General features: G+C 31.9%; 2 protein-coding genes across 3 annotated transcripts; one reads left to right on the top strand and one right to left on the bottom strand.

Moving 5' to 3' along the window:
• The first annotated feature begins 1793 nt into the window (after positions 1–1793).
• Positions 1794–3493, top strand: LOC127263377 (growth-regulating factor 4-like). 2 transcript variants are annotated; one of them, XM_051292367.1, is made up of 4 exons: positions 1794–1980; positions 2083–2163; positions 2245–2722; positions 2818–3493. In XM_051292367.1, exons 1-4 carry the CDS (start codon positions 1866–1868, stop codon positions 3299–3301), a joined length of 1158 nt encoding a protein of 385 aa, XP_051148324.1. In that variant the 5' UTR covers positions 1794–1865; the 3' UTR covers positions 3302–3493. The 2 variants fall into 2 exon arrangements, with proteins under 2 accessions (XP_051148324.1, XP_051148323.1); XM_051292366.1 differs by having other exon boundaries at positions 1877–1980; positions 2072–2163.
• Positions 3494–7780: 4287 nt separating this feature from the next.
• On the bottom strand, positions 7781–11427 carry LOC127264189 (uncharacterized). The gene is made up of 8 exons (XM_051293640.1): positions 11263–11427; positions 10818–11164; positions 10303–10489; positions 9965–10215; positions 9488–9602; positions 8869–8961; positions 8232–8375; positions 7781–8114 (listed from the first exon to the last, which is right to left on the bottom strand). The coding sequence occupies exons 2-8, from the start codon at positions 11153–11155 to the stop codon at positions 8001–8003; spliced, it is 1242 nt and encodes a 413-aa protein (XP_051149597.1). The 5' UTR covers positions 11156–11164; positions 11263–11427; the 3' UTR covers positions 7781–8000.
• Between the last annotated feature and the right edge of the window lie 828 nt (positions 11428–12255).

The raw sequence follows: 12255 nt of genomic DNA, 5'->3' as shown, positions 1-12255 counted from the left end.
TTTAATCATTTACATGCATCATTTCAATTAATATATAAATGAATTATACAATAGATTTCATGCAGAGTATTTTATGTATTCAAATTAAAATAAAAGGTATATAAATATATTTATCTCATATACATTATAATTACATTTCTTGGAATATATTAGATCAAAACTTGGTTTTTTCAACAAAAATCTTGAATATATATTTTTTAAAAAATTAATATATTACTCACATTTTTTTATTTTTATATTATCCGTTCAATTTTTCATATCTCACATAAAATAATAAAAAATAAAAAATTAAAACACAAACAAACACATCTCAAAATTTTTGTAGTTCACTGCATTTTTGCATTTCTTTTGAGTGTATTTATTTGTTTATTTGAAATATGAATTTTATATTTTGATATGGTTGGTATTCTATGCAATACATCCATATTGGGTGTTTATTTATTCTTACATAATTTTTGTCAAATTTTTAGAGTTATATTTTTTTTTTTTTTTTTTTAAGATAGTGATATTTGAATATTAATTATTATATCAAAATATAGTACAAATCATGAAAAAATGACAAAAAGTAGTTTTATTAGTGTCTTGCAATACCACATAACATTTATAAAAGAAAATTATATATATATAAAAATATTTTTAATGCTAAATAAATAACAAAAAAAAGGTAAATGTAATTTTTAGAGACGGGCAAATAAAACATAAAACAAATGGATCAAATAAGCAAATGAATCTTTTTTCTAATTTGGAGAGTTTTTGGTTTATATTTGATTTTATATTTTTAATTTAAATAATAGTTAAATTGAGAACATGAAATATATGAGCTATTCTCTCTGTTCATTATTAAATTTTTCTTTTTTTTTTTATTTTATTATATTCAAATCAAATTTTTTTATTCATTTAATTTTTTAAAAATAATTTTTAAATAAATATCAAAATATTTATACTTTTAAAATTTCACATTATTTGTCAAGATTAAAAGAGACATTACATTATTTTATACTGCATATGTACAAAATAATTTATCTTAATTTACATTAAAAAAAAAACTAACTAACTAACAATTTACCATGGAACATGAAAAGTATTTTTTATAATATAAAAAATCCGTAATTATTGTTGTTAAGTTTATCATATAAATTTCAAAATTAGAAATTAATTAAGTTTTCTCTATTACTTTTATTAGAAGTAATTAATTTTTAGAAAAGATAATATTTCATATGTCATTCAATTATGTATTTATTTGATATTTTTTTTTAAAAAAAATAATAAATTTGAACGACAATTAAAATTAAAATTAAAATTAAAATTAAAAATAAAAATAAAAATAAAAATATATTTGAACGACGGGGTAATAGGACCGGAGGAATGTGAGTATATGATATGCTCTGGCGTGGAATGCTTAGGGAAGAAAGGATAGATGGGACTTGGAAACCAAACACAAGACAAGAGGACCTATGCGCATTTACCCCACGTATGACACGTGTCAAATGGGCAGGACCTCTGTGTCCATCTGTAAGAGTTAAGACCATTTATTACCGCAAAACAAATACCTATTGAGAGTGAAGAGAGATGACCCAAAGTCCAACCCAACCACCGAATGTTGGAAGCCGAGGAACCAAATTCGATTGATACATACGTTTGTTAGTACAAAACCAATAAACATAAACAAATTAGTTTGTGTCTATCCCCACCCCCACCCCCCATATCCCAAATGGCGGCACCGTAATCTCGAAACCCTCCCCACACCACCCCCCCACCCCACCCCCATCCCCATCCCCATCCCGAGTATAAATCACGCAGAGACGAACAAGGAAGACAAATCTAATTTACCCAATTCCTAGTCTTTGGGCTTTTCAGACGACGGTATGCGGAGGACTTTAAACCCAGGGAAGTCATCTTCTTCCTCTGCTAATTCTGCAGATTGTGATGTCGGCTTGGGGTTGCAGCTTCACCCCTCTCATTACTCCGATTCCCAATCCTGTAAGAAATTTCATAAACCACCCTTGCTGTCCGAATCCTTAACCTAATTCGACAAATTTTATTTTTTAAAAAAACGTAATGCTGATGTCAGCTGTCTTGCAGGCGCCGGCGCCGGCGCCGGCGGAGGAGTGCCGTTCTTCAGCTACTCAGGGAACCCAATTGACCACACAGAAAGGCTTTTCCGTACGTTAAATTAAGAGCAGTCTGGACATGTCTGAAATGTGGGTTTTAGGCTGTAATTGATGGTTGTTTAATTTCTTGCAGCGCCGGCGGCCATGGCGGTGTCGGGAAAAAATCTGTTTACAGCTACGCAGTGGGAAGAACTGGAGAGGCAACAAATGATTCACAAGTATATGATGGCTTCTGTTCCTGTTCCTGCTCACCTGCTCTTTGCAAATGGAAATACTGCCACGTCATCGTCGTCTTCTTCGTTGTCTCTTCCTTATTTTCATCGTCCTGTCGGGGTTCCACAATCCGGCGGTAGTACAGTGTCCGGCGGGTCAGGTCTGGACCTTAGGTTCTCGTCAAACGGGTCGGATCCGGAGCCGTGGAGGTGCAGAAGAACCGACGGGAAGAAATGGAGGTGCTCACGTGACGTGGCGCCTGATCAGAAGTACTGCGACCGCCATGCCCACAAGAGCCGCCCTCGTTCAAGAAAGCCTGTGGAACACCTCTCTGCAAACCCTAATGTCGCCGGCGCCGGCGCCGCCATTAATGTTCAAACAGAGCAATCCCAATCCAGGTCTGTAATAGTAAAACAATTTCACCATTTTTGGGGGGTTGATTTTACAATTTTCAATTATTAGTGGTGTTCTATGTAATTTTGTGGCGGCGTAGGTTCGTTAGAGGCGGTGCCGGGAATACCGCCGGCCGGCAACAATGGCAGCAGCTGATTCAGGCGCCGGCGGGATCGGAAGTGAGGAATAAAGATGAGGATCGGCGGAGGTTTGAAAATTCCGGTTTGCATCATCTCGCCGGCGACGATGGCTTCGACGGAATCGCCGGCGGCGGCAAGGGTTTGTTCTTGCCGCCGTCTCTGAGCAATAGATTCTCGCCGTCTTCGCTGACTCTGTCCATCTCCGGCGACGGCGACGCTGCCGGAGATTCGGGAATTGGGGCGGCGGCGGCGGTGATGAATGACGGCGACGGAGTTCTGAAAGTGCCGCCGTGGATGAACCCCTGGGTGCACCCCGGCGGACCGCTGGGGGAGGCGCTGCGGGTGGGGGGTAATGCTAACGTGACCAGGGGTGGGTCGAATTTGGCGTCACCGCACAGCAGTAAAAGCTCTTGCGAGGACGGCGGGTTCAATTTCATTGGATGACAGGCGGCGGTGTTTTGAATTGTATCTATTTTGGCTAAGACAAGATCGACGGCTGGGGTTGAGCCACGTGGTGTGTGCAGCCGTAGATGATGGTGTGTGGCCGCCATCGCTTTCTTCTGTTCAATTTGTCATGTGCACAAATTTAATGAAACACATATTCACAAGGCTTCTATTGCATCAATTATTTGCCCATATTCAATTCTATTTCTTTTCAGGCATTTATTTATTCATTTTATTTTATTATGTCAATTTCTAACCCACACTATTGGAGTAACTAAATAAAATTGGAATATTTAAAAAAAAAATGTTTTTGGTTAATTTGAATGATGATCCATCTCTAAAATTAACATTGATGCGATGTTCGAGAAATATATCTTTTTGGGCGGATATTAGTAGTAATTTCTTTTTTTCTTTTTTTTTTTTCATTTCAGTAAAATTTTTACTCCAATTTTTAAAAAATGTGTAATTTTTTTTTTATATCAAATAAAAATATTATTTTTATCTTATAAATTTTTATAAAGTGTACATTCTATTATTTTACAAATATTAATATTTACATACAAACAAAACAAGAATTTTGTTTGAATTTTCAATCCAAATGCAAACCAGACTTACTTTCAATTTATTTTATTTTATCTCTTACAAATAATATTTAAACGTTTTTATTGTTTAATGTATTAATTATATGTAAATAATTTTATTTTTTTATTTTTATGTATTATACAATCATTTAGTTATTTATAGATATTATATTTACATATTCATTAAGATGTGGTAAAATGCACAAATAAATTGTATTATTTACTTAATATTATAATAAGATCTTAATTTACAATATATTATACAAATGTCATAACAATAAGGTTAACAATAAGGTTAGTTTAATATTTTTATATTAATTTATATTGCATCTGAATATAATACTAATATTTCTAAAATTTCATACAAAAAACAATTAAATAGATATGAGACGGAGAGAGTAATTTATATAAATAAAAATAACAAGATAGATATAAAATGATGGCATTTTAACTGAGTGACATGTATTAGTGCGTCGATTACCGATCATGATTTCATAAAGTACCGATTAAGAGTTAAAATAGCATAATGTGAAATAATAGCATTTGTTATACTTCTCATGTCCCATAACTAAATATTCATTTGATTTTTGCACGTAATTTTAGAAATATTAGTATTATATTAAAATCTAGTATGAATAAAGTAGAAATGACTAAAATAACTTTATTAGTATGTGTGATACAAAGGTAATAACATTTGTGTAATATATTGCAAGTTGTAAGGGTATTTGTAATGTTAGGTAAATAGTACAATTATTAAAAAAAAATTGATACTTTATTATGGAACAAATTAAAATGAAAAAATGGATATTTGCTATGGGACGAATGTAGTATAAAAAATGTTTGTTTTCTGAACTTTGGAATTTATGCTATTTAAAGAAATGTGTCTTTGTTGGATCCTGCGATTTGGAATTCCAAAATAGCTCGTCGATTTCGTCGGTGTGGGTTCCGGAAGTACTTCAGAGAGCCAATCCGTCGTCGGGCAATGCAGATTTTATGCGATTGATCGAATTAAACTACGATTAACTACGAAAAGCGAGTAAATAAATTGCAGAAAGCATGTAATTAGAATTAAATTGCATAAACGAAAATAAAACAGGAAAGAAAAATATAAAAAAGAGACGAATTGTTCTGTTGTGCGTGTGTGTTGTGTTTCTTTTTCCTACTTGCAATCATAAGCTAGAATAACCACTTCTCCCACTAATAGGGTTGTTACAATTATTCTCTCACTTCTTTTTACCTCTCTTAGCCACCAAGTGACCTCATTCCACTGGTTCCCAGCGGCTTCCATTGTTTCTGGACCGAGTTCTATTCGATTTGAGTATCTTCCATCGTTCCTGGATCAAGTTCCATTTGCTCTGGATTTCTTCCATTGCCTTCAGATAAGACATGCAGTCTACCCTGATTCGTTTCTATCATACTCCTAGCCAATCTACGGGGATATGTTCCCGACAGCTTTGAGTTACGTGGAACCTTCATTCATCTTCCTTCCATTTTGACCCCTAGAATCTTTCATATCGAACTTATAGGTACCATGGTCTTCCATTAACTTTATGAGGTTGCCAATTCAGGGTTGATGGAGCTTGTCGTCCGAAGGTCTATGGAAGTCATATCTTCTTGCTCCATGGAAGCTCCGTAGCCTGATGGAAGTCACTACCTTCGACATTTAAACCATTTTGGACCTGGGGTCCGACAGTCTTATAAGAGTAAATCGCATAATATTTATTATTGTAGTATATTTATATTATATTATATTATATTAATATAAATAATATATTATCTGAACTTTTGATCGATATTATTTAAAAAATATATTATGGTGGTCATTTACATCGTGTGGGACATATTATATATATACATACGAAAACGAAATGTGGAAGAATGCTTTTTGACAAAATGGAATTGTATGCAAAGGGCAGTTAAGGAGAGCCTTTGCTTTGGGAATTCCAAATCTAAACTGTACGTACATTCTTACGTTCATTTTAAGCCCATCAAAACCTGCACTGCAACTTTACCCCTTCTTCTCCAATCGAATAGAATATTTTTTTTATCATATTAATGCCATTCCAATTTCCATTTTTTTAATTATAAAAATAAATTTTATTTTTAAAAAAATTCCCCTTAAATTCTAAAAATCGATGAATTGAAAAGAAAAAGATTTGTTTACTTTATGTTTTTGATAATTTTTTTCTTATATTAGATATAAAATATAATATTATAATATAACAAATAATATTTTATATTAAATTATTGAATTTTTGTAATTGGATAAAAAAATATAAATATTATGTACATTGTATTTTTTAAAATAATATTAATGAGAAATTATACTGTATATAAAAAAAAGTACCAAGTGAATATATACTTTTGTGGTCCACTTAAAAGATATATATTGTCATTTTCACGTGTTTAAATATATAAAATATATTGTTTTATTTTAAGTAAATTTTGATCATACTATACATTATAAACATCAAACTTATATTTATTTACATGGATAAATATGATTACATCAAATTTAAACTCGAGCAAAAAAAACCTATGTACGAAATATCACAAATTATTATTTAAATAATACTATTTTATCCTACAACAAAACATATACTTATAAATTTGAATAAATACTTATTACATTAATTATGTGACATATATATTTTTGGAGATTACATGAGTGAATTTATATAATGTATAAATTAGATAGTGTATAAGAATTCCTTTTTACTATAAATATTTTATAGACAAACATAAAATAAAATAAAAACAAAATATATATTTGATAAATGAAATAAATATAATTTTTTAATATTAGCCCAAAAAGTAAATATATATATATATCCATAGTGGATAGAAGGGTTATTATATAAAAATATATATTTTTATTTGAAATATTAATAAATTTTTTTTATTTATATTAACAAATGAACAGAGAAACTTGAATATATTCCATTTATGAACGAATATGCTATTAAGAGACATTTTTTCTTATTTACTGGATTTATTGCTAGTAAAAGTAAACAAGATGATAAATCATAATCAAACTAGTAGACTAGTGATTCAAGAAGAATTCAGGGCTTATTTGATTTTAATTTTAATTTAATATTTTATAATATAAAATAACATTTTTTTATAACTAATAAACTAAATTGTGTTGATTTTAATTTCCAACCAAAAGTAAACAAACCATAAATAATTAAAACCTCCAGCAATAGATAATTGTTGGGTGAGCATACTTGTGTGTTCTTTTGAAATTTAATTTAGGGTATATTTGTTTAGTTTTTTAATTTCAAGTACTATATATATATATATATATATATATAATATAAGAGAATTGTTAATAATATAAAAAATAGTATTTTGAATTAAATAATAATTTATTGTAAAATAATAAAATATATACTATTATATATAGAGAATTGAATTAAATTTAGACTATCAAAGCCTAAGTTCTGTAATTTAAATATTTATTTTAAAAAATAATATATTAGAAATCACAGTAATTGCATAATAAAAAATAATAACAAAACTAAAAAAAAAAAAAGGCATGCTCAATTTTTAATTATAAATTTTCGAAAGGTATGGTTGTATTTTTGACATGTCCGTGGGAGATGCAACATAAAATGCAATAAAATTTAGGGGGTGATAGAAGTGATTTCAATTTGTTTTGGCATTATGCAATTTACAATAAAACATTTCACCACTAAAATCATTACATTCAATATATATATATATATATATATTTGTTCGAAACACCACATCCAACGCCTATTTTAGGTTCAAAATATACTAAATCGAGCATATTTTCGATTAAAAAAAAAAGTCAAATCCGAAACACATTTACATAGTAGACATTTCAATGCGTGTAGCATAATTTGCGCCGAGTAATTTCGAAGTAAAAACTATAACTTGAATATTCATGCCGAGTCTAACTTAGCTTTCGATAAGATCCCCTTGAGAAACTACACACTAAACAACTCAACAAATGCATTTTTAAATTTCTCGATGAAATGATCATATTTTCGGAAATTAAGTAAATCTCCCAAAGGAGATATGATCTAATAAGATAGGATGTAACACACTAAGTACCTGGGAATCGATTACAAGACTAAGCCGTGACAGCCACTTTAACCGGCCATATCTATGTCGGAAGCTGAGGTTTCTTCCTTTGGTGAAGTAATTGATGCAAAGAGGTGTTCGATTCTGAGAGGAGAATGGCGCGCCATATATTGAAACATGACCTGAACACAATCACAAAGACATTCAAAAAAAGACTCGTGCAGTTGTCGAAAAGTCATGATTACTGTCACCAATATTATAAAACATGAATGAATTGGACATATATAGATTTAGCTTACCTTTGAATAGCTGTCGGCAAAGGCTCGCGAACGATTTGACTTCCCAACATAGTGAAAATCTGCTTTCTCCAATTTCCCATTGGCAAAACATAAACCCCCTTGATTGATGGAAAAACGGAGAAGATTACCGGTCTGAAGTCCTGTCTGGAAAACAGCAAATTGGTAATTAGATTGGAATCTCCCGTAAAAACTTAAACTGTCGGTTGCAAGAATATGAGAAACCGGTGCACATATATATATATTATATATGAATGAGTTAATTATGGTCCTCATTGCAACAAATATCAACTAATAATACCAAACCAACACAATCAAAATAGAATCTAAAAATAAAAGAGAAAAAAGAAGTTTCTATATTCTAATTAGAAATCTTAGGGTGACAAATCACATTGAAGAAAATATTCTGAGACACCAAATTGAAAACAGAGAACATCCATTAGGATTCTAGCAAAGAGTCATAAAACTTGTGATTTCCCCCCGAGGTGATTGATCATGCAAGAAAATATACATGTGACCAAGTGAAAATTTTGATAGAATTTAGGAAATATTAGGCCCTTCAAGAGATCTCATAAGTTATAACATGGTATCCAATGAATTCAAAAGTGTAGTTGTAAAGTAATAAATAAGATTATCAAACCTGTTCGATGAAAGCCATGCCCAAGGAACCAAAGATTACTGGAGGATCATCAGACGTTGCCAATCTACCATCATCAAGTAGCTCCAAAACTACCTTGTTTTCCAACCAATGTGAAAGATAAGATCAAGTTATCAGCAATAATGGCTACAAGTTTCTCAAGCACCTAAAGCTGTAACATAACTTTTAAGGAACACTACTAAAGAATTTCGACAAGTAATAAATAATGCATAGCTCATGTTTTTTGTTACTTTTTGTAGGCTCTTTCTATAAATTTTGAAAATTGTAGAGGGTTGAAGGACTTGAGCTGCCTCAAGAAGGCTTATTCAAAAGAATATCTAGGAAGAAGACCTAAATATGCTACTCTACTTTTTTTCGTCAGTTATTTTCTAACTAATTTAAGGACGCCATTACTACCAACTGCCAAATAGAGTATAGAAGGTAGAAACACAAGAACACACATCAGGTAGAATTAGGATTATTGCTAAAATTTGGCCAATTCTAGACATTAACTCATTACGAAAAGTGTGGTGTGTGGAATAGATGATTTATCAGATTAAAAGTGGTCCCTCCATCTGATTAAATGATAGAGAGTAATTCTAACTTGAGTGATCATATCTACCTGCTGTTGATCTGGAATTTCACCCTTTCCGTCCGTATCAAGAACATATTGACTGCAAAGCTCGTCCTTCCAGACAAGTACCAAGGGAGTATTTCCAGCTTGATAGTGTGCATGCCTGGAAGAATCAAAATGCTATCAAACTAGCACGAAAAGTAAAATAGCAATAATGTAAATTGAATACAGTATTTAATGAACGTCATTGAACTCCATTTAAACATGCAATAAAATACCTAACACTTGCACTTAAGGTCTAGCATAATTGTCACCATATGACATATAAACCAGAAATTAGCATAACACATCACAAACTAATGCAGAAGTATACATCTTCTAAATGCTTTGCGATCAAAATGTATATATGTATATATATAATGACCATGGATAACCAAATGCATAGAAAGTCTTTCTTTTTTTTGTAAAAGGAATTAGAAGGATAACCAATAATGCAGATCAAAAAAATACCAAAAGTAAACTCACATATTGTAGAACATAAGTCCATCCTTAACATATGAGGACGATTCAGAATAAGCAGTTTTTAGACCCTCTTGGTCGCAGTTGTATATGGGAACTGTCCTAAAACGATATTTATGGTAATGTGAGGGATCACCGCATGCTCCCGTCTCAACAAGCTTGCTGTTTAACCAGAAAAATCTAAACTCGGCTGTACATTCATAGAGTGACATTCCTGCCCAGCACACCATATCAATAACATAGTAGGTCTGATCAGGCTGCAAGTCATAGAAAAATCCATATAAACATCAATTTCATAAACTTGGGATCAAATCCACGAAAAGAATGAAGAAAGGAATTAAGACCTCGTAAAATATGCAATCAAGTATACAATATGATTGGCCCGAGCGAGTGCTGTTATTGGACCTGGAACCATTTGGTAAAGCAGAAGGAAACCGGTGCAGCATGCTGCCATTACGTAGTCGACTAACTGTTATCCCATTAGACGACACCACAAAACATCGTTTCCCCGCCGGTCTAGCACACACATACCTGTAAGAAAATAAAAGGGATTGCAATCATACACAAGGCTCCTCGAGATTCAAGGTTATCAACACAAACTGCATTCATGGTTCCAACATTCTTTTCCATTTAAAAAGCTTAATATCCCCTTGAGGTCCACAAATGATTGATCAAACCTAAATAATCACCTTATCAGAAACGAGATATGAACCCCTAATTTCTCTTTTCAACACTTTAAGGATTCAGTTAAGAATATCCACAGAAACAAAACGAAGATCATTTTGAATTACAGATAAAACTAAAATTAAAAAGATTCAAAGTAAGATTGGGAAAGTGAAATGAAAGAAAAGAGCCATACCAATCGACGCCCAATCCTTCAGGCACATCAATCATCCATTCAGGAAGCATAAGCTGCTTAGCGAACCACAGACGAGCTTCCGGTCCCCTCAAACTGGCTGCCTGTCGGACATCAAAGTTTTGAGCATGTTCTTCGGTTGGGGGCACAATATCCATGCTGCTTGCTTCAAGCTCCGGCGAGTCATTCTGAAGGGACAGAATAGTGCTCGCCAAAAATCGGGCCTGCTGCTGCGCGTCGCGGCGGTTCTGGACCTGCCGCTGCAAGGATAGCTCTCGCCGCTTCTGCTGGTCAGAGATTGCTGCGCGTTTGAACGGACGGCGGAGATCGTGTGGCGCCATGACTTAACCCTGATGAAACAATTAAGATTATAAAATTTGAATTGCAAAAGTGGAGATGCCCTTCCGGAGGGTTCCGCGTGCGCATATACAAAGCCTATAAAATTTACCGGTGCTGATATGACGGAAGAACGGATGGCGCCTCCCCCTCCGGCGACAGCTGAATTCCTGAAAGAGGACAGAGACAGAGCGGAGAATGGCGACGGAGCCGACGACGGATCGGAAACGAACTAGAAAAGATTTCTCAAACTTTTTTTTATTGAATTTATGCATACATAAATTATTAAAACCGGGTGTCTTTTTTTTTACTAAATTTGAATTTTAAGTAGCAATTCGAATAATAAAATTTTTAAATTAAAATAATTATATAATATATATAATATAAATAATTATTAATTTAAGTATAAAATTAATTTTTATATGATATAAAAAATAAAAAATAAAGTTACGCTTGTTTGGATTTGTGTTTGTTTGTAGGGTTTTGATTTGCAGTTCACACTAGAACGGGTTTAGATGGTCTATCCTTATTATATTTAAAGGCCATTGGGCCATATTTAATGATCTAGGCCCATATGTCACATAACAAGTATGTTTGGGCTGAGTTTTATAGTTTTTGTTTTTTAGAATAAATATTATTTTTGGACTTATTCAATATAATAATTATTCATTTTAGTTTGATAAAAAAATTATTAATTTTAGTTTTATTTAAATAAAATTTATTAATTTTAATTCAATAATCATTGACTGGGACTAAATACTGGTTGCCTCAACACAGCCCATGTTGGTTATCTTTCTCCTCTAAACATAGCCATGTTCATGTATTTTTTAAAACTTGTGTTCTCAATATAATCGTGTTCATGTTCATATTTTGAACACAACCGTATTCCTACTCATATTCATAACTCTATTCTTAATATGGCTATATTTTAGGCAATGTTTACGTTTTTTAATATAGTCATATTCTATGTAATATTCATATTATTATTATTATTTTAAAATTATTTAATATATATTTATTACAATTATTTAATAATATAAAAATAATTTCAAAAAATATTTATAAAAATAATATTAATATATATTTTTAATAATCATAATTACAT

The sequence above is a fragment of the Andrographis paniculata genome, unplaced genomic scaffold (assembly GCF_009805555.1).
Source record: "Andrographis paniculata isolate CXL003 unplaced genomic scaffold, ASM980555v1 Contig69END, whole genome shotgun sequence".
NCBI classification, from domain to species: Eukaryota; Viridiplantae; Streptophyta; class Magnoliopsida; order Lamiales; family Acanthaceae; genus Andrographis; species Andrographis paniculata.
Note: the sequence above shows the minus strand (reverse complement) of the source record. Positions and strands in the feature narration are given on the sequence as shown.

Excerpts from the sequence above, each read along its gene's own strand:
- LOC127263377 (XM_051292367.1), top strand. The coding sequence starts at position 1,866 with ATGCGGAGGACTTTAAACCCAGGGAAGTCATCTTCTTCCTCTGCTAAT. Across the intron at positions 2,164-2,244 it reads CCACACAGAAAGGCTTTTCC|CGCCGGCGGCCATGGCGGTG; the intron begins GTACGTTAAATT and ends AATTTCTTGCAG. Across the intron at positions 2,723-2,817 it reads ACAGAGCAATCCCAATCCAG|GTTCGTTAGAGGCGGTGCCG; the intron begins GTCTGTAATAGT and ends GTGGCGGCGTAG.
- LOC127264189 (XM_051293640.1), bottom strand. The coding sequence starts at position 11,155 with ATGGCGCCACACGATCTCCGCCGTCCGTTCAAACGCGCAGCAATCTCT. Across the intron at positions 9,603-9,964 it reads GGACTTATGTTCTACAATAT|GCATGCACACTATCAAGCTG; the intron begins GTGAGTTTACTT and ends TGATTCTTCCAG. Across the intron at positions 8,376-8,868 it reads GCATGGCTTTCATCGAACAG|ACAGGACTTCAGACCGGTAA; the intron begins GTTTGATAATCT and ends GCTGTTTTCCAG.